Source organism: Geospiza fortis, unplaced genomic scaffold (assembly GCF_000277835.1).
Source record: "Geospiza fortis unplaced genomic scaffold, GeoFor_1.0 scaffold132, whole genome shotgun sequence".
In the NCBI taxonomy this organism is placed as follows: Eukaryota; Metazoa; Chordata; class Aves; order Passeriformes; family Thraupidae; genus Geospiza; species Geospiza fortis.
In genome coordinates this window covers 1651277-1673138 of record NW_005054446.1, presented here as the reverse complement: position 1 = coordinate 1673138, position 21862 = coordinate 1651277, and the positions used below count along the sequence as shown (strand labels likewise).

Below are 21862 nucleotides of genomic sequence, written 5' to 3'. Positions count from 1 at the left end.
TGGAAGGGTGAGAGAGGAGAATCAGAACTTTTTCCTGCAAAACTTCCCTGGGCTTCTATCACAGTTTTAACCACACAGTAGACAGAACTCAGCAGCTAAAATTGCACATTTTCAAGTAGTTTAACAACATCTTGCAGCAGAGTGAAGTCCTAAGAACTGCCCAGATTAATCCTAGTGGTATCTTAAATTGTAGCTACTGCAAGAGCAGAAATCTCACCAGTTGTGGTCCTACCTGATTAGAGACTCCAGAATAGCTGGGGTGGGACCCTTTTGAAATTCCAGCTCTTTGTAGTGAAGGGCCTTAGCATAAGCTCGACATTTGGCAGCTCTTTCCCCCAGAAGGACAATGCCATTGTCATCTCTCAAAGGCAGGGGGCCCTGGGAAGGAGCACACACATCAAAAACAGGATGAGTATTACAAAGTAGTCATGAACTCCACACAGAATAACCACCAAAATAGCACTGGAATGAGCTGCCCAACAGCATCTCTACCTTGTCACTGTGCTCCATGAATTCTGCCAAGTTCAGTAGGGTCTGAGTGACTTCTGCAATGTCCTGAGAAGTCAAAGCTAGCTCAATGCTTCGGATCAGCTCATCCTGCTGGTCCTCATTCAGTTCAGACCAGCATGAAACAAAGGCAGCATTGAAGAGGTCTCTGGGGAGGAACACAAAAGACAGTGTGAGGTGGGGAATCATGAGAAAAAGCGTTTGACAGTGGCCTCACCTTCTTACCCCGAGAAAGAGAGCTAAAAAATACCCTTACATGCCTGCCTGAAATAAACAGTGATTAGTTTTGATAAAGCTAACTTGTGCGAAACCTTCATTTAAAAATATAGAATAGGCTGGTATACTACAATAATAGAAATATTGTGCCATCATATGCTACCAAAGTTTCTCCAAATGTGCTGGTTGTAAAAAATCACTGCAGTTATCCCACTCAGATTCATTTTTATTCCCCACAGTAAATACTCAATACAAATATTTCACACTCTGATGTTTTTCCAGCTTCACTTATCTGCATTACCTTCTTTCGGGACTAACATGCAGAATTTCAATGAAAGATTTTGTGCACATCATGGGGCAGCCAACTAGGAAGGGTGGAAATGAAATCAAGCTGTTGGCTCTTTGATTTATGCCAAAGCAGGAACTGTCTCTATTTATGAAACCTACTAGCTTCTAAATAACCTTCTTTTTGCCTTATAATATCCAGCTTCCATCTGTCATTTCAAGTGAGATAAAAATCCAGAAATTCTGTACCGAGCCATGGGATTATAGGCCTGAGCCAGGGCCCAACATGAGCGCAGGGATGGTGAGGAAGAATCTTTCAGCAGCTCCAAACTCAGTCTCCTTAACCATTCCAACCAGTCATCCTTGGAAACTCTTCTTGCTGCTCCCCAGGCCTGCAGTACAAAGGAAGATAATTCACCAAACAAAGCACTATCCAAGAGCACAAGAAATCCATCAGCAGGCAGCATTACTTCTTTACAGCTCCAAACCACATGCTGAGAATTCCTTTTCAATTTCCTGAAATCCATTACCTTTACCAGATAATCTGCAGTACTTAAGTCTCAGGTCTAAGAAATCTTCCCTAAACGTATTCCTGCCATGACATGGCAAGTATTTAACATGAACAATCCTTTCTCTGCAAAAATACATGTTGAGCTAAAGACCCTGTTGAAACATCAGCTTAAAAATACTTAATGCATTCAGAATTACATTTTTAAGTCCAGCATTTTCAAACCAATCCATCCCATTACTGAACTGTGTGCTGCATGCACGTACTGTTCAAACTAGCCAGTGCTTAGCTGTTAAGTTCTGCCTTCAAGAAAATATAAAACTAGGATGTAAGAAGAGCAAAAGCAAAAATACAAAAATGGTAGAGGCTCTGAAAAAGATGTCTATTGGCAAGAGATTATTCATTGTGATCGAGAAAGTCTTGTTTGTACTTAAAAAGCAAGTGTAAAGGTTACTTTTAAGATAGGAGTGAATGGCTATGAAGTTGCTCAGCACCTTCTAATTTTAAAGAGTCTCGGACACTACTTTGACGTCAGTTTTGTACAGAAGAGAAAAGCAACATAAAAGCAATATAAACAAAGGTAGTTCAGATGCATCAGATAAAACTCCTTCAGTGTGACACATTAGATCCCTTCAGCAGCAAATTCACACTATGAAGGCTCTAGTCCTACCTTCTGCAGGTTGATGGTGCTCACATGTAATTTCTTCATGGGACCTGTTTCCACAGGACCAGTGGCTGAAGTTTCTCCCTGGTTGCTTCTCAGCATTCGATGCTGATAAATCAGGGGATCCTCCTCTTCATCAGCAAGAGTGTAACCCTACAATAATTGGTTTATAGTGAGGATCACACCCACACATACAAAAGCAATTCTTGACAAGCCAAAAAAAAAGAGCACTTGCAGCAAAATCTTACAGCCAAATCTATGAAGCAAATAACCATGTTTTATTATAAAGATTACACCTTATAAGCCAGAGAACTCTAAACAAAATCCCTTTGCTACTCAAAGTAACTGTCAAGAACTCTTAGCTCCTAGTATAAAAAGCCAAAATAATGTACATTGAAACAAGCACTATTGCCTATTTGACTTGCTAGTTGCTTGTTCCACACAAATTGTAAACCAGTTACTAAATTTTTAAAATGTAAGACATTCCACAAAAAATACTGAGATAACAAGGTCTCCTCAAGTCCTGACACTATGGGAAAAATAGGATAAATCCACATTTAAGAGAAGAATAGTAATGACACTGGCTACAAGTCTAAGTTCTTCCCTAGAACTTGCTATGATTTTTCTGTAGGAAATATTTAATATCAGTAGACAAAAAATTTCCCATTGTTACCTCAAAGTTGCATTAAAAAGCTGCACTTAACACAGAAACAGAGCAACAACCACTCCTCATTTCATGAGTAAATCCAGGTGAAGGGTTCAGCTACATCTGTCTCAACATGACAATATCCCAAAAGTGCAAACAACTGTCAGTTTACCTTTACAATTCTGCAGATGAGAACATCGTAGCGTTGATGGTTAATTCTGTGTCGCACCAGGACTTTGTTCACCATCGGGATAAAAATTTGGTACTGTAAAAGGGAATGAATCATAAACTTTTTACTCAGTGGCACCAAGAGCAGTAAAATTCCATCACATTGTTTCATTGATGAGAAACCAATTCTGACAGTTTGATTTCAGTAACTCTCAATTCCAGGAGCAACTAAGAGAGAAAAATCAGCTCTCTTGGAAATCCATGAGTACATTAAAAAACTTCAACTTTAAAGCCTTGATTTCTGGGACAGTCACTCTTTCTGTGAGCTTTCAAGCCAAAGAATAATATTACCTTCTTTCCCAGCTGGAACACCAGAGAGGAGAGGGTGTCCATTGCAGTTGTTCTTAGCTCAGGGCTCTGATCTAGAGTTCGTACAATGGGGTGAATAATCCGTGATGCGTAATCCGTGAAATCCAGGGACTCTGTCAAGCGGTCCACTGTTTCTAGAGCAGCTCTTAGGTCAGAGCAAAAAGAGGGAAGAACTTATCTTTCAGAGTGTTAAGAAAGAAATAAGAAAAATTATTAAAGTGCTCAGTCCTCCTAGGATTAATAACAATAGGAAAAACAAGCCACCAGAACTCTGTTAAAGCAGCTAGGACTTGCAGGACAGTTTGCAAGTGACTAAAATACTGGCAGGTGAGAATGAGAAAATTTTAAAAACCCTAAAGAAATAACAACAACAAAGAAACCCAAACCAACCAAGCAAAGAAAAGCAACCAAAACCCACCAACAAACCCAAAAAAATTAGTAAGACTGCTGTAATGTCCAAACAAAAATAACCTTCCACAGGTTTAACACAGAAAAGCTGAGGAAGGGACTAAGTGGTATTTAATTGTAAATGTTCAGCCACTGCAGAACTTGGATATCACAGGTAAAACTACAAGGAGAAAGACTGCAAAGCCACCAGCACTTACTTGCGAGCCACCACAGGGACATCTGGGGCATCAAATAGCTTTACAATGGGAGGTAGTAACAAATGAAGGTAGTCATCCAGGTTAGCTCCAAAGAGCTGGATTGCATTAAGAAGCTGGAGAGAAAAATCACAGAAGACTAGAATGTCAAGGGGTTTGAATGGATCTTATAGATCATCCAGTCACAATCCCCCTGCCATAGCCAGGGACACCTTCTACTAGACCAGGTTGCTCAAGGCCAGATCCAACCTGACTCTGAACCCTGCCAGTGTTGGGGCATCCACAACTTCCATGCACAACCTGTTCCAGTATCTCACCACCCATGCAGTAAAGAATGTCTTCCTAATAGCTAACCTAAATTTCCTCTCTTTCAGTTTGTACCTGTTACTCCTTGTCCTGTCACTACAGTTCCTGACAAAGTGTCTCTCTCTGGCTGCCCTATAGCTCCTTTCACATAGTGGGTCTCAATACAACCTTTTCCTCTCCAGGCTGAAAAGCCCCAGCTTTCTCAGCCTGTCTTCATAAGGGAGGTGCTCTAGTCCTCTTATCAACTCTGTGGCTTCCTCTGGACCTGCTCCAACAGTTTCATGTCCTTCTTACATTGAGGACACAGAACTGTACATAATGCTCCAAGTGGGGTCTCACAAGAGTAGAATAGAGGGGGAGAATCAAAGCCTTCAACCAAAAGGACCCAGTGGATGACATCCATTGTAAACAAGTCAGTATGAGTCACCACATTTCTCTTCACAGAGAAAAGCAAGGCACAATTCTTCCCAAGAATATTTCTGGGTTTCACATTCTCTGAACCTCAGTGAAAGGAAAAACAATTCTTATCATTTGCTGTGTCTGTGTTGTGCCAAAGTAGAATACAGTAAGGAGACAGTGATAGTGAAGTGATGGTGTTTGTTTCCTTGGCCTATCAGGGCCAAGTGTGTGTGTGTGTCAGGACTGTTGGCTGACAGTCACAAAATTCTGTTGTGTGCAGAGTTAAGTGCTTAGCAAATTCAGTTTAGATGTAATATAATAAAGTAATTAATTAACCTTCTAATAAAACAGAATCAAATACATCATTCTGTCCCCGTCGTCGAAAACAAAAATATCATCGATAAGTATCGAGTGAGAAGTTTCTTCAACCCTGCACTTTAAACAACTGTCTGCATCATTTCACACCAAGCCACTGCCAAACTGCACCTGTCCCATTTGATTGTGCAACACACAAGCAAGGAGCTCTGCTGAGCATGGCAGGCTCCAAGGAACACACCTGCCTGGGCAGTGCCCACAGCACAGCAGTCACTGCAGCCCCACTCACCTTCACAGACACAATGCGACCCTGACTGTTGTCATGCATGAAGACCCGTAACATGTGAGGGATGAGCTGAGGCAGGTAAAGCTTGAATTCACCTCCTAGAGCTACCACAATCTGCTCAATCAGTAGGATAATTGTGCTCTGTATGGAGTTGTTCATGACCCAGAAGTCCTACAGAAGAAAGGAAAAAAAGGGAAAAAAAATCCAGCAGTTGTTCAGCTGAGCTGTACCAATTACAGGAAAAGCAAGCTGTAGGAGACAGTCTGTAGATAAATTCAAGATTGCAAGGAAGGACTATACTTTCTGGTTTTAAAACACTGCACTTCCAGTACATTTATAGTTGTTGAAAACAACCTCTGGAAAACTGACTTTTTGTACAAGTTTGCAAACATTTAGTGAAAATTATGTGAAATGACCGATTTATGAACTCCAGGTATCTCTTGCTAAAACCATGTTTCTGAAAGTACTAAGTGCACAAAATCCAAGTGCTGAAAAAACGCAGTCACTATCAGAACCTGAAGCTACACTTACTTCAGTTACCACCAATAATGTATGTATATTGTAACTTCAAATAAATGGTATTTCAAAATACAATTATTACTTCAAATACATGCAACTCTACATTTCGTATGAACTTCTAAAGTAATTGATACTTTTGATAAGTTATTTGAAAAAGACTGTCCACCTATCTGTGACAGTAAACTACTGGCATAAAGATCACTCATCACTCACTCTCATCAGGGTGACAATTTCATCCATATAGGGCCGAATATGACTTCTCACAAAGGACACCAACATTCCTAGCTGCTGGAACAGGAACTGGAAGGAAGAAATATGTAATAATCAGTGTAGCTTATCCAAATATCAAAGCCACTGGGTAAAGAGTTTCACAGGCAATTGCGAGCTCATTTATGAAACAAATAGCATGCATAGCTCCCATGTGCTCAAAATCTGGGGCTAAATTCTTGGCAGCTTCAGCTCAGCAGTTTCGGTTTTGTGGGTTTTTATGGGGTTTGGATTAATTTTTATTTTTGATTTTTAAGAGGGCAGTGGGAAGAAAAGTGATTTTGGGTTTATTGGTTGGGTTTCCCCCCAGCTTGCATTAAAAAAAAAAAATTGCAAGCTCCAAGCCTCAGGCAGTTAAGCACACAAACAGGGGTTTATAAAGTCCCAGCAAACCTACAGTGTCAGAACAGACTTGCAAGAACAGACACCTCAATTACAGTGCATTGTAATTTATGTTTGAAGGATGCTTCCAAAAATTTAGCCCCTAGTCTTTTCCCCCTGCCTGAAAACCAAACTGACACACATTTTAAGATACTCCTGTACTTTTTCCCATCCCCCACAAGATATATTGGTGAAAAGTTACTGGGGAACTCAGTTAGGTCCTTGCCAGAAAAACTGCATTTTTTAAAAAGATGGTTGATTACACCATTCATTCTTCACCACCAAGAAGAATTTTGACTTAGACAATTTTATTTGGATACACTTTGACAGTTTTGCAATTCCTTCCACCACAATACAATCCTAAACATCCAATTGTGACAATGAATTTACTCTTTAAATTGGTATGAAATCACGTGGGCTAAATCGCTTTGATGTAGATAGTCTTATTTTCTCTACAAAAAATAGGAAAATATAAGTTATTGTCTACTAAATTTCATTTCTTCATGCAGTTTTTGAAGACTACAGTCACAAAATACAACATGGAGCTCATAAAAAGAGATAACACTTTCATGAGAACTAAATAAGAAATAATCTCAGCTTGTTTAGCCAGAAAGTACACATACATTTACCAAAGATGAATTTTGAGCTCCTGTTTTGCACTTATTTTTTGGTGTAGTGAGAGGATGCTTACATACAGGACAAGGACCTTCCTCTTTTAGGCTTTATGTCACGCTTACCCACCTCAGCTCTTCTCCCCAGTACACTTTCACCATCTTCTTTTACCTGAAAATTTTTAAACAGAGTGTGCACAAGTGCATAGCTTTCAAGCAAGTTAGATCAGTCAGGTCTAGAACCTCAGACAACCCAGACACGAGATGTTTTCCTTACAATCTCAGTAGTAGTTCAGGCTGGGAGAAAACAGCAGTTCTATAGCAGAGCTGGGATTCTGCTAAGGGAGCACCTATAAAACACAGCAGCAATAACAAGTGCAAACTGCCCTTCACACCCCAGAGCTTTTGGCTGCCTGAAGAAGAGCCTTGGCAAACAACAGCCATCTCTGGTTAGGTGAACCTTAAGCCCATCATCATCTTCACACAATTCTCATTTCCTTCTATAACTGCACATTAAGTGGGAAGGAAGAGAAAGCACTGCTGTGGAATCACCACCCATGTTGCTCTAAATGTTAGCAAACTGTTTCAAATTGATTTTTCCTTCTCAGAGATGAGCCAAAGTAAATGACTGCATCAGAAATTTGAAGAATCTACCCCTATTGTTTAATAACACTGTTTGCCACAGAGTATTAACACAGATCATTGAAAGATCTGGTAGCTGCACAGGTGTTTTTCTGAACAAGAACAGCTTGGTGAAAACACAGAATCAAACACTGGCCTTCCAAGGATTATGCTCAGAAGCAGCCGTTTCAATAAAAAGCAGAGAAATTGTTTGCACTGGGCATTCCAGTAATTGCTCACAGAAGGGAAAAAGCATTCTGCAGTGTGCTTGGCATCAACACATAGCACAGCAATGCCCAAAGCCAGCCACAGTCTCTCCAAGGAAATGGATTCTTATTTTCATACAGTGGAACAGGCAGGAGTGGTCCCTGGCACACTCACCTCTCGGATGGCACCGTCACACACCCGGATCACGTTAAGGAATGTTGGCATGACCTGGGGCAGGAACTGCACACACTTCAGTCCAAGAGATTTGAAAATAAAGGTGATGGCCTGAACTACCATAGTGTGGTGTTGGGACAAGGATTGGTCTCGGAAAATTCTCATCAGTGCCACCATAGAGACAGCTGGATAGAACTCATCCAGAGGGAGGTTGCCCATGTTCACCAACATCTCACTGGTGCTGTAGTCAGCTAGGAGAAAGAAGGCAGTGTCATGAGCTAGGTATTAAAAGACCTTGAATATGGGTTCAGGAACACCTAGGCGTAAGTTGAAAACATGTACACTAACAATTCTTTAAGAAGAAGAGACAAACTGGCAACAAAACAGTCAAGATCTGTTTGTAAATGATAAAGCTGTCAATCTGAAAGAAATTGAGATTAGCTTACAAGAATCCTGGCTGGATTTGGACTCTGAGAGGCTAACAGCTGAAGCATCTCGTGATTGATCGATCATGCCAATGTTCACTTTGTGTTTGTAAGGGTCCAAAGCACCCAGCAGCCCTAAGACACGAATAGCCTGAAAAGACACAAAGAAAATCCACCAGAACTGCATCACTATGGCCAAAGACAACACTCAACCCCCATATTTGAAAAGATCCTGATGATTTAAGAGGGAAGATTGGAATGAAAGTGAGTGCCTGGAAAAAACAGCGCTTTCCATCCAGCTTCCGGAAGCCATTTCATTAACTTAACACATGCACTCTCTTATTTCTGCTTATTGCATTTTGCTAAGTCAGAACAACATTCCCCTCCTCCCTGCCTCAAATCTATGCAGGCACATTTATTTGGCACCTCTCTCTTCCCAAACAGCTTTGCTAAGTTAGTGTGATAGTTTCATGTTCATACCTCTCTACGGGTGCCCTGGTTTTGCTCAGTCTTCAGGAAGTTCAGAAGCACCTCCAGCAAAGTTGGGTATTTCCTGTACGGTTCTACAACATAACCAGTGCTAGCCACAAGCTGCCCCAGTGTCCAAAGAGCCACCTGCAAAGATGAAGCCCAAAGATTAGTTTTGACCAGGGAATTTATTATGCCTTCTGATACATCAGTCATTCAACTTCTGTAAAGTTTCTTTGAGCATTTAAGGATCACACTGCAAATCACAGTCCATGGTTGGAAAGCCTCTATAAAGAACGTTTTTCTATAAGCAATAGTAAAGAAAGTAACAATCAACAATATCTCAAGCTGTCACAATTGCTCTCACTCAGAGGTACAATTCAAATAAACATTCAATTCAGTGAGTCCAAGACTTCCAATAAAAACAGCTTTCTTTTCCTTCTTGTTTTTTCCTCTAACAGCTCTGAACTATGTCACAGCAGGCACTGTAAACCCTCACCTGTGTACTATTACTATAACTCCACTAGAGACTTGAGTGATTTAAAGTTTCATTTTAGCAGCTATGATGGGATGTGTGGATATTTTGTTACAGCTATGGTCACATTTATGGTCAAGTTTAGCACAGATGTAAACACTTACTTGTCTTTTAGCCAGCAGGGAGGAGTCCTGTAGCATATCCATAATTATAATGAAGAGCTCATCCACCCACTTCCTCATCTCCAGCCCACTGACCTATTGAAAGACAAAAATTCATCCTTCATCTAGCATTCCCAAAACCTTAACAAGCATGGCAAAGAGGTATCTCAGTATATCCCTACCTGTGCAAGCTCCCCTATCGTAGCCAGGACATTGTTAATCACACCTGGATTGGGATCTGGATCAGGATCTTTCAGTTTCACAATCAGTGCCTGGTGGATGACAGTGGGACAAATCAGAATATGTTTAAAGAGTACTCAAAATTATCTTTCCTTTTGTTTACACCTGACCCCACAATCATAGTAAGAATTTCAACAGTAAAAGAAACTTGGGTGTCATAAACATTATGCAAATCTGGAATTAAATTGGGCTAAACTGTCACCCACGTGCCTTCCTGTGAGTAACATCTACACCATTTCTAGATGTAGATTTGTAGATGTACATTTGTTTTCTTTCCTGCTATGATGAAGCAAAAGAACTGTAGCTCCTGAGGGTCACATTACCACTTGCTGTGTCACTTCACTCCAAAGTCACCAGGAAATGTAGAGACTCTACCTTCAGGATAGGCTCCATGTAGGGACGGATGAGGCGTGGAGCATTGGAAACCAGGTGACCCAACATCCTGGCACTTTGCTCTTTGATTCTGCCAACACCACTGTGTTCCAGCTCTGTTAGAATCTGCACAGGAGAAAATGCAAGCAAGCAAACCAGAAAAATAAAGGCAGGTAAAAATTCTTTGCATTTCTTTCTGTCACAACTCAGTACTTGTAAAGGCTGTTGTACGATTCACGCTGTTATCATTTATCCTAAATTAAGCTAAAATTAATTAGCATAAAAGTGATGGCTCCAAAATCTCTGTTTACAAAGAGGTACCATGCATTCACCCAAAAGCACCACACAACATTACTCCTCAACAGAGATGGAAAGCACTCTGGTATGATGACTAGGGGTGAAATAACAACTGCTGTCCTTCCTTTCCCTTTTAAAACATCCACAGAACTTCAGTCCAACCAGTGATCATGAGAAAGATCTGCTGAAACCCACTAAGCTGGGCAATAACTGCTTTCCAAAATTGATTCCCCCCACTCTCCATGCATTTACAGCTAGATAGCCCAGTTATTTAACACCACCTTAGTCTCAATATCAATGACTCTGTTTTCCCTGCAGGAATCCCTCCTCCTCACCTGGATTAACATCTTTCGAAGGAAAGGCATAACAAAGGCAGGGTTCATGCTGCTCAGACGCCCCACAGTGCAGATGGCCAGCTCTCGGATTTCAAACACTTGATCATTCAGGGCCACAAACAGAGCTTGCAAGTTTTCAGCCTGGGCAAGGTGAGCATCAAACCGCTCATCCAGAGAAGCCAACACGCAGAAACGTATATCAGGGTCTGCAAGAACACATTATTTTCTCTTTAAATGCACTAAATTCCTGTCACTTTTTTTGCCTTTCCTCAAAAGTTCTTCACAACAGCTTCCCTAGAGCAAGACACTATATCAGTGTTTCACACACAAAAAAACACGATGGGTCAGCCATCTTTGTGCTGCTCAACATGCCCCAATAACCAAGTCAGCACAGTGCCAATCCCTTGCACCTGCAAGTGTCACTTTTGGACGCTACGTGGCAACCTGAGATGAGTTCAACTGAAAGAAAAAAAAAATCAAGTAAAAAATTTCAACAAGAGGGATCAACTCCTTCCCAAACTACAAAATTTAAAGCTGTGACCCAGAACAGCAGCAAAAGGAGTCTCAGTGTTCTGCTTATTTCAAAGGATTACCAAGGGCACATCTGGAGCATTTTTCACTACTGTTCTATTATTACCTCAAAAATCAAGATGTCGAAAAAGAAAATGGGAGACTTATTTTTCTAATTTACCAAGAGTGACAGATTAAGTTCCGTGGCAAATATGTTCAAATTCTATTCCAAATTCTATTTGTATTCATAACATCATCACCTGCTCACATGATAAAATTAACATGTGGTAGGAGAGCCCTTTTCTCTGGATCCCACACTAACCTGGGTCAGTTATTCCCACCACAAGCAGTTTGCTGAGGACGTCAGCCACGACCTGCACTGCTGTCTGACTGACCACGTGGGCATGGCCACTGATGAGATGGATGGAGGGTGTGAGCAGGCGAGAGCAGGTGCGGGCGGCTTCCATGCGGATCTCCTTGTGCTCGCTGTTCAGGAAGTGATCGGCGCAATGCCGAACGAACTGAGTCAGGGAGTGGCCTGAAAAGAGAAAAATGGGTGGTTAAAACACAGGTTTACACCTCAGTTACCAGTTTTACCAGAGAATAGGAGTTTAAAGAATTTTTCTGCTATTTGTACTCTACTCCAACGTCCCAGTTGTTTCTATCCCATATGCCCTTGCCACCTCCTTCCTTATTTCACCATAAAATCAGAGGGTTTTGGGAAAGCAGGCTTCAGAGACAGCAGAACTGTGATTAGAGCTAAGCAGTAGCCATAAGATTGGTCAGCAGAAAAATTATGTAAGAAGTAGAAAAGTAAGAACAAATAGAACATGGTCTGTGTTATAACATTTGTCTAGAATAACTCCTTAAGCTGCAGAAAAGTTTATCTAGCGAGATATTAGGAGGTTTTAAGCTTAATAATGAAGCTCTGTGCATTGTGTTTTAAGGTTTACAAGCAGGTATTGTATTAGAAATAAGCAAGCATTGTTTTAACCAAAGGTTCATGTGCTAATAGTGATTGGATAGAACTACTGTCAATATGCTTTTGCTTTGTGTGATTGGTCAAAAAAGTTTTAAAGTAAGTTGTAACATTAAGTTCTTGGTCTGCTGCCTGGGATGTGAGCTGGTGGCATCATCCCATTGTCATAACCATGTAATGAGACTGATGCTGGAAAATAAAACAGCTCAAGGCACGTTCCCAGCAGTCCTGTCCTGTTTGTGATTTGTACAGCCCCCGGCTGGCGATACCTCTCACCTTCAAACTCAAAGCTACCGAGTGTGCGCAGGGCAAGGGTGATGCTCCCCACATCACTGGCCTCTGGGATGTTGGTGAGACTGGGGGAGGCCAGCTGGTGGGCAAGGCCCTTTGGCATGCCTGGATGTCTCAGAGGCTTGTGCATCAGAACAAGAGAGAGCATTTTCAGCAGCCCATCCTGGATATCCTTCTTCAGCTGTGGGATCTGACGGCTCAGGTCGTACAGCACAGCTGTTAGAGCAGGGCTGAGGGCAAGAAGCAAGCAAAAATCATTAGAAAAGAAACAATGATATGCATATTTCACCTTTTTGTTTATTTATGCCTTTGCCAATCAGAGATTGCACATGAGAGCAACACCTGCAAGCAGAGCACAGGATCCTTGTGTGGACTGAGGCATGAGGTGACCTTACTGTATAAACTGGGTGAGCAAAGTCCCAGGACTGCTGCACACATCACTACATTAGCCAGTGTTGCTAGAAAACTGTTACAAATCTAAATTACTTCTTACACTTATGTTTTTTAAACAAAAAAGCAAGTAAATTGACTTCCAGATGACAATATAATTTAAACAGCCTTGTGCTACCCAAAAACTTTTTCCACACCTTTCCATACTAACAACTTAATTAGCTCCTCCAGTAAGAACTGTCAGCTACAAAGGTGAAAGAAGCCAGGAGCAAATATTCAGCACTTCAGCTCTCCTCTGCCAGTTTGATACGGCACAAGTCTGCTGGCTGTCAGATGCTGTCAGAAATTTCACAGGTTGCTGCCAAATGTGTTTGAATAGTGGAAAATGAAAGAGAATACTTTTGGACTAGCTGTTCTACAAGACAATTTCTTTACTGAGATATGAATTCTCTTAAATAACAGACACATTAACAGTTAAAACATACCATTCTTCTAAGACAGCTATAGTGATCTTCTGAAAGATCACTTATGTCTACTTAAAAGCAATAATCTTCCTTATCAATCTGAAAACTTTTAAGATCTCACTCTGTACAGCTGACAGTGCCATCCTGCAGCAATCAGCAAACCAGATTTATGCTTACCTCAGGCCCACAGCCAGCATAGGCTCCAAAAGCTCTTTGATGTCCTGCTGGATACTGGGTCCCATGGCTCGTGCCAGCATACTAATGCAGGTGAAGACTGTGGCATCAACCTGCACAGACTTCTGTCTCCTGGAAAAGGATCACAAAATTACAAGGAGCTGCTATTTTTCAAATATCTTTCCTCATCCTCCTTCTGTGTTATCAGTCTTACAGAAACACTTCTGATTTTAATATAAAAATTTGATCCATATTACAAAAATTATATAAAGAGCAAGTGTTTCCATTTCTTCCTCTAACTTTCACATACTTACTTGTGGGCAAAGTCCTTTGGGGGAAGAGCTGCTTTTATGATTTCAAGGACTTTTGGTAGGTAAGCTTGAAACTCAGACCTCACTGCCACAGAAAGCAAACCCAAGGCCTGGAAGGCTGCTGTTCGCTCCTTCTCCTTCTTCACACAACTGAGAACATGATTCATGGTGTCTGGAAGATACTGATCAGCTGCCCACAAGAGAAAACAATACAGATATTAGAATTCATTTAGGTTTATACAGCTGCATAACATTTCCAACTAAATCTTTACAAGTGTAAAACTAGAAAACGGACACAGTAATATTAAATTTGCTGATATGACCAGTGGCAAACATGTCACCATATAATAAACATTTCATACTACAGAAGGCTTTGTTTTTAAAAAGAAAAATCGCCAGAATAAAAGAGCTATAAAACACTGCAACAGGTTTTATACACATATAAGATCCAAGCATCTTGGTTTCATAGTGACTGATTGGAAATTTGGAATAATTAAGGCAAAAATTGTTCCAACTCACTAAGAGCAGCTTGGTGACTTGCCTCCAACTGTGATACTCTCCTAAACTTGCTTGATAAATCAACTAAACCACTTTAAAGCTGGCAGGTATTTCCTAGCACATGCAACAGAGAAAAAGGAAGAGAACTCTAATAATATTTGGCATATACTGAGTCAGAGCATGAGAGAATTCTCCTTTAAGTCTGACATATTGAGGAGAAGACAGAAAAAGGAGGTTTTTATGTTTTATGGTATTGATCACCAAATTCTGAAAATAGATTTCAATCTATTTTCTTCATCAGAGCAATATTTTGGCATCAGCTATGAAGTCACACTTATTCAGAACAAAAGACTGTCTTCCCAGAGAGGAATGTGCTCATCAGACAAGCACCACATTTGGTGTGCTGCACAAGTTCATCTGGACCAAAGACATCTGGGTAACTTCCAGCCCAAATTCAGCAACATCTCTAACATCCAAGCATTTGTCTTGTCACCTGTGAACGCTGAGGGACGGAAAGCGGCCAGTCGTGGTAGCAGATTGAGAACTGTCATCTGGATCAAAGAATTTTTGCTGGTTCTGCACTTGAGAACCCACTGGCAGACCTGGAAGGAAATAGATTAGGCTTTAGAGGATGGCCATTGGCAGTAACACACAAATGTTTATTACCTATGTGCTTTTAGGCGTTCTACTGACATTTGGTTTCAGAGTCCCTCAAAGGAAAGGATAATCAAGACTGCTTCCAAAGGAAATAAATCATTTGCCCCAAGACAGACAGTGACAAAGCCACAATACATGTAAATATTGAGTTTTGAAGGTTCGGTTCAATACTAGCTGGTATTGCCTGCTAAATAAAACACAGAGTACAATTCCTCTGCAAGAACAGATGTTGAGAATGTTGAGAGACAAGTCGAAGAACAAATACATACTTGATCAAATTTCTCTTCCATTAAATCCCTGCAGCATCGACTTTCTACCAACGTAGATTTTACTGGGACAGGTGAGGTTGCAAAACCCATAATTCCTTGGTGAGCACTGTAACCCAGGAGACCAGCCAAAGCATTTGACTGAGAGGGCTGAAGAGACTGAAAGCTTGTGAAGGGAGTGATGTGGCGAGGCTTGGTACTGAAGCCCATCAGGTCTTTGCAGTACTTGTCATGCACAAGCTGCTGCTGAGTGATCTCTTCCATCTCCTCTCTAAGGCGCTGGACAAAGTAGAGAAACATTAAAAAGTAAAAAGTAACTAAGATACTCTCAGTACAGTATTACCCAAATCTCCTGAATAGCATTCTGTATAATCAATATTTAAATGGCTGTAAAATAACAACTGAGTAAAATCCAGCAAAAATATTCGAGTACCTAACATGTAAGAGAATCCTCATTACATAGAAAAAATATTTTTCATTGTATTTAATCAAGTTAATAGACTTTCCATTGGAGCTTATTACCTCCTCAGCCCAAACTTGTCCCTTTTATTTCTCTAACACACTTTAATGCTCGACTCCATGTTCAGATGAGTTTTCCACCCAACAACCCCACTGCAGCACTATGGGATATTTGCACAGCCTGCAGAGTTGCTATACACTCTCAATCAATGCCCATAATCACCCCCTTGCTCCTTTGCTCACCTCTCCCTCCATACTGCTGATTCTCACTAGCTCATTGAGGATCAGTAAGGCACCGTGGATTCGGTCATCACGATTCATTCCTTTCTCTTTGGCCAAAGTCTCATCAAAGCCCTTCTCAGCCTCTTCATATGTATGCTTGGGGGAAAAGAAAAAAATCTCAGTGACAATGCAGAAACAAAGTCTGTGGAAATGAAGTAGTACTGTCTGTCAAGAGTTAGTGACATTCTGAATTTTCCAAGAGTAGCCACAAACCTCATTTGAGTAATAAAAGAAGTATAATGCAACAAAATTCTGATTCACCCAAAAGTTGTGGACTCTGCTGCAGAACATTTTCAACAGCACTAATCAAACAGCACAGTATCAGCTTCATCACTATCTGCAGCACTTACTTGATTACAAGAAATCCAAATTCATAACATTTGACTGCACTGCCTAAAACTTACTTGATATCACCAAGCTTGAATTCATGCGACAATGGCAGCAAAGCAAAGGTTCAGACAAAAGAATTCTTATCTTTCACACTTATGTTTTATCTACACTAATAAAACCCTCTGTTAGTAAGAGATGACACTAGATAATTGCATGGTTATAAAACTAGGTCAAGTTCAACAGCTGAAGATGAGACGCAGATAGAGCAATGTAATCTTGAAGCAGTTAAATCTTGCTTATTTTTGCAGCAGCAAGCTAAAGGAGCTACTCACTTTGGAAACCATTATATTTTCAACTCTTTCAAGGAGAGGCAGTTTTTTAACTGACAAAGGTGACAGGTTCTTAGCTTAGCCAGCTCTTCTGAAAACTGGCACTTCAACATCTGTATTGCATTATTAGGGCCTGCTTCAAAACAAAGTTATTTTCTTACTCTGTACCACTGGGGTTTCTGCATCTCTTTTGGCTCCCGTTGTGTGGTAAGGATAAGGCAGGCTCTTAAGGCAGAGACAGCTCCCTCTCGGATGGCCTGCTTGGGATCCCACACAGCCACAAATATATTGTCAAAGAATGGCTGCACTTGTTGGAAGAAGAAGGTAGGCACACTGATTGCCAGCTCCCGCAAGACAAGGACCTGCAGGAGGGAAACAGTAACGATCTGAAAGATGAGCACACAGAGACAAACCTCATAACTTTTACAGTGCAGTACCATTTGTTTAGACTGTGGATGTCTGTGAGCTTTTCCATCCCCACACTCTGACAATTCCTAGCATAACAGTGTCTTTGTCTTCATTAGTCACTGGGCTAATGGAGAAGCAATGAAGCAGCACTCTGTCTGCCATGAGGGCATTGCAGACTCTCAGACATGGACTGGCAACCATTCCCACCCTGACCAAAGCTTTTCTGCAGATTTCTGTGCATATTTCCTACCACTGTTCACTAATCCCAACTATTTCATGACAACAAAAAAGGCATCACTTACAGCTGCATGTCTACGACCTTCATTCCTGTCAGCTCCCAGCCACTCCAGAGCTCGTTTCACCTCAAACTCCACATACTCAGCTGTGAAGGTGTCACCAGCCATTGCAAGCCTCCCAATAGCCTTGGAAGCCATCTCCATTACAACAGGGTCATTGGATGGCAAGAGGTTCCTCAGGTAGTTGGCAAACCTGCCGATACGGGTGGCATTACCTCCTTCAACACCGATAAGACTTGCTGCAGAGAAAGGGAGCAATGCTGCAGTTTTCATGTGCTGCAGTTCTCCCCAAGAGTCAGTGAGGCAGACAGTATTCTGGATGGCAGCTAGTATTCCCTACACGTTCCTTAAAGATTCCCATTAACCCCCCCTAAACGACAAATCCACAAGAAAAATAAAACCAAGCACAAGAAAGGGCCACCATTCTTTTGAGCCTGAACTGTTTAAGTGAGTGGAAAAATGTGTCTATTAGCCTCATAAATCTTCCCCATTTTTAGTTTTAGAAGAGGAAAAAAATAATTCACCCTGAGATCACAGACTCATTCCTGACAGAAAGACATCCCTCTGCATGCAACTACTGTAGCTAGTCCACCTCACAAGAAAAGTCAAAGACTAAACAGCCCAAGGAAATGCTCTCCTCCTCAGTCCTAGAGACAGTCTCTCCAGGCAAGGGTGGAGGCAATTCATCAGACACCAGCATGGCAGAAGCTGTCATTGCCAGTGCCTGGGCTGTACTTGTTTTGTAGATAAAGTGTCCAGGGTGGTCAAGCTGGCACCTTTCAACATCACTAAATTCACAAAACAACTTGAATGTGATACTGTCAGCTTAAAACCTGATGTTATCAATAAAGACTTCTCTAAGGGATTTACACTGCCTTCAAACACATTGGGACTGGATGATTTTTATGTCTATGAGCCTAAACCATAAACATCTCTTTGGCTATTTAAGAAGTAACTGCTACAATACAGGCTATGTGTCTGGAAGGCAAAGTATTTATGCAAGCTGACTTCCCCAAGAGTGGGGATTCAGGCAGCTCTGCAACCTCAGGGAGCACACAGCCAGAGCCACTAATGGAGAGGCTGATCAGAATCAAAGCAGAAGCTCTGTGAGCTCCTCTTGGGGATGGAAGTTGCTGTTATGGAGCCAGGTAAATTTAAATAATAAGAATCTCTCCAGATGGAAGAGAGTTGAGAAAGTCAGCCTACCCTAAAACATATAAAGCACAAAGTATTCTCAGCTGAGCTCCAAAACAGAATTTTCATGTGCTCAGCATTCACATTTGATGCTCAACTCCCAGAAGAGCTCAGGGCCCATTAAGGACCAGGTTCTCAGCCACTCTCAGTAGCTCCCATGCTGACACTTCATGCAGATTTTCAGAGCCAGCAACTAGAACACACCCAGTATCCTGAGCTGTTAGACATCAGGCCCCAACTATAAAAGCTCATTCCTTTTGAAAATCTGTCCCTAAAGATAGTTGCATGAAGAGAAAACTCAGCAGAAGCATCATGCACTTTCACTTACCTATAGCCAGAATGCCACCCTTCCTTTCATTTGCATCAGAGCTAGAGACCAGCTCAAATATGTGATGGTTCAGCTGATCATAAAACCTGGTAGATTCTTCCTGACTCATCTGTAAAAGCAAAAAGTTCAAATCAGCTTTCAGCATTCTCCCTCCCGCTCCAAAACCTCCATAAAGACAACGCTTCTTATGCCACTTAAACAGAAAGAAATGAAACCAACCATACATTACAAGCTCAAAATAGTTTCTCTTATTTGTGACCTATACGCAGCAAGTTTATTTATTCTGGTACTTGACTACCCGTTTGTGTCACCAACTTGCTGACCTCTCCTCCATGCCAGGGGGCAAAGATAAGCTCTCTGCTGTGCTCCATCTCCTCCCTAAGACCAGCTTCCATATTCCAAAAATCTCCATTGCCAAGGCACCCAGCCCATTACCCTACACAAGGATAAATAATTCCATTGGTAGCACTCACCTCACGCAGCTCCATGGTGACATAATGCTGCAAGTCCTTGGCAGCTTTGGCCCTTGTCTCTTCGCTGCGACTCTTCAAGCCATTGGCAAATTGTTGGAGAATGGACACAGTACCCGACATGGTGGCACTGTGCTGGGGCTCAGGGGCATCAAGTCCTGTAAATTCTTCAGAGAGACACATCTTTTACTGCTTGAATTGAAAACCCCGAGCTTCTTTCTTAAGGCTGTCCCACCTGACTGTTCTCAAAATACCCATAAAGATGCTGTGTTGGTAGACTATAAAATTACAAATAATGACTGTATTCCTTAGGCATTACACTCCATGATAAAACTGTATCACCCCATATCAGGACCCCCAGCCTATATGCTCTCTAGCTCCTCAAATACCAAAATACAGCACAGTAGGCCAGGTCCCCTAGGGTGATCTAATCCTAAATCAAGGGTAATGCAACAGTTGAAAACCAGCAGGGTGAAACTAGGGTTTGCAATCACCTATAATAAGTAAGCACAACCATTCCCAGGATTATATCACTATCATATGCCCTCCCTGAACACTTTCATCCAAGTTTCTTCACAGAAACCTCAGTGTTACACCAACACAAGGAAGACTCAGCACTGGCAAGTGTTACATCCTCCAGCAGATATTTAGAGATGGGAAGTCCAGTTATAGCAACGCCAATCAATGCAACACGGGGTTTCCTAGCATAACACATAAACAAACTTTCTCAGGAGCCTTTCTTTATGTCAAAAATATTTCAGATGCTTGACACTCCCCCCCTCCCCCCGATATTCAGATTGTGTAAGACCAAACCAAGCACTAACACCAGAACTTCAACTGCTTCTCCCCAAATATTCCACACGCGGTCACAGCCATCCAGCGGGACCATAGGCGAGGTGGCTGCTGGCAGGAGCCCAGCAGAGGCTCCCCGGATCAAAGAGCAGCTGGGGGGTGCTGCTGCCCATCCACCCAGCCCGGGGGCAGCTCCTGGGATTCCCTCAGGGCCACAGAGCGCAGCGGGCGGGACGCGACAAGGAAGCGGGAGGTGAGGGGAAGGGGAGCCGATGATGATGAGAGGCACCGCCGCTCTCACTCACCCGCCGCCGCCTCCCCTACTCCGGGCCCCGGGCCCCGCCGCCGCGCCTGCAGCGCCGGCGAGTCGCGACTGGCCAATAGGATCCCGGGAACGCCATGATCGGCATCATATCTGACCAATAGGAAAAGGGAAAGGGGGAAGAAGTGCTCGAAGCTCCGCCCCTTCCCCAAGAACCCGCAAGGACAGTCGCTTTTTGACCAATCATCAAGGCAGTAGTGGCTGAGTGGCACTGTATCTAACCAATAGAATGGTTGGATTTACACAGTAGGCCCGCCCACCCGATGCCGGCTTTCGCCCCTCCGTGAAGTGCCGGCTATGGCCGGGCTGCAGCATGGCTATAGGGTAGAACAAGCGGCATCATCTGTTTGGGCTTGTGTGAAGCGCTTAGCATTGTTCCGCATGACATCCTGGTCTCTAAACTGGAGACACATGGATTTGATGGATAGACCATTCGTTGGATAAAGAACTGGCTGGATAGCCGCACATAGAGAGTTGCGGTCAGCGGCGCATTCTCCGCATCGAGACCAGTGGTTTCCCTCAGGGGTGGTACTGGGGCTGATAGTATTCACCAACTTCGTCGGCGACAATGGAATTGAGGCACCCTCAGCAAGTGACACCGAGCTGTGTGGTGCTGTTGTGGAAGGAGAGAAGGTTATGTGGAGATCTCAGAGCAGCCTTTCAGTATCTGGAGGGGCATGCAAGGAGGGACCCTGAACCAGGAAGAAGGGGGAATGGGTTCCGACTAGAAGAGAAGAAATTTAGTTTAGATGTTAGGAAAATGTTTGGGGAGGTTCTGACATAAGTTGCCCAGAGAAGCTTTAGGTGTCAAGTGTCCAAGGCCGTGTAGGATAGGGCCTGGAACAACCTGGGCCAGCGGAAGGTGTCCCTGCCATGGCAGGAGCTGACACGAGATGAGATTTAAGGCTTTAAGGTCCTTCCCAGCGCGAGCCGCGCCGCGGGCGTGAGCCCTGAGTGCGCCGTGCGCATGCGCAGGGAGAGCGGGGCGCTGCCGTCCCCCTGTGCTCCGCTGAAATATGTCCGGCCGTGCCCGTGCCAGCGGCCAAGGCGGCTGTGTCTGCGCCAGGCTTCGGGCGCTCCGTGCCGGCTCTGACATGAATCGTGGTGCTGCCGTGTGCCGGGGTGAGCGCCCCTCGCCGCCGTGCATGACGCCGTGGGCCGCTTCATTTTCCTTTTAAATTGTCCGCCGGGCGGTGCCGGCAGGTGCGGAACTCTTCGCACAGGGCCGCGGGGGTGGCGAGGCCGGGCAGGCTGGCGGTCTCGCAGGGCGGGTAATGGCGGCGCCCCC

The 21862-nt window shown here is 42.9% G+C and overlaps 1 protein-coding gene across 2 annotated transcripts in view; it reads right to left on the bottom strand.

The window, feature by feature from the left end:
- The window catches only part of MTOR (mechanistic target of rapamycin kinase), a 69849-nt gene extending 49248 nt beyond the window's left edge, over positions 1-20601 (bottom strand). Inside the window, exons 1-29 of one of the 2 annotated variants that reach the window (XM_031062329.1) lie at positions 20285-20478; positions 19464-19627; positions 18991-19099; positions 17475-17707; positions 16926-17126; positions 16067-16201; positions 15368-15643; positions 14935-15043; positions 13947-14133; positions 13636-13764; positions 12590-12834; positions 11657-11872; positions 10825-11030; positions 10196-10318; positions 9763-9852; positions 9584-9676; positions 8957-9091; positions 8498-8627; positions 8052-8302; positions 7180-7221; positions 6004-6090; positions 5275-5442; positions 3969-4081; positions 3346-3508; positions 2999-3091; positions 2187-2333; positions 1258-1400; positions 493-655; positions 233-378 (exon numbers count right to left, since the gene is read on the bottom strand). In XM_031062329.1, the coding sequence (XP_030918189.1) occupies positions 233-378; positions 493-655; positions 1258-1400; positions 2187-2333; positions 2999-3091; positions 3346-3508; positions 3969-4081; positions 5275-5442; positions 6004-6090; positions 7180-7221; positions 8052-8302; positions 8498-8627; positions 8957-9091; positions 9584-9676; positions 9763-9852; positions 10196-10318; positions 10825-11030; positions 11657-11872; positions 12590-12834; positions 13636-13764; positions 13947-14133; positions 14935-15043; positions 15368-15643; positions 16067-16201; positions 16926-17126; positions 17475-17707; positions 18991-19099; positions 19464-19583 (4253 nt within the window). In that variant the 5' untranslated portion in view covers positions 19584-19627; positions 20285-20478. Of the gene's footprint in view, positions 1-232; positions 379-492; positions 656-1257; positions 1401-2186; positions 2334-2998; positions 3092-3345; positions 3509-3968; positions 4082-5274; positions 5443-6003; positions 6091-7179; positions 7222-8051; positions 8303-8497; positions 8628-8956; positions 9092-9583; positions 9677-9762; positions 9853-10195; positions 10319-10824; positions 11031-11656; positions 11873-12589; positions 12835-13635; positions 13765-13946; positions 14134-14934; positions 15044-15367; positions 15644-16066; positions 16202-16925; positions 17127-17474; positions 17708-18990; positions 19100-19463; positions 19628-20284; positions 20479-20557 lie in introns of those variants that run through there. The other variant, XM_005427476.3, reaches the window with a different exon arrangement.
- Positions 20602-21862: the final 1261 nt, after the last annotated feature.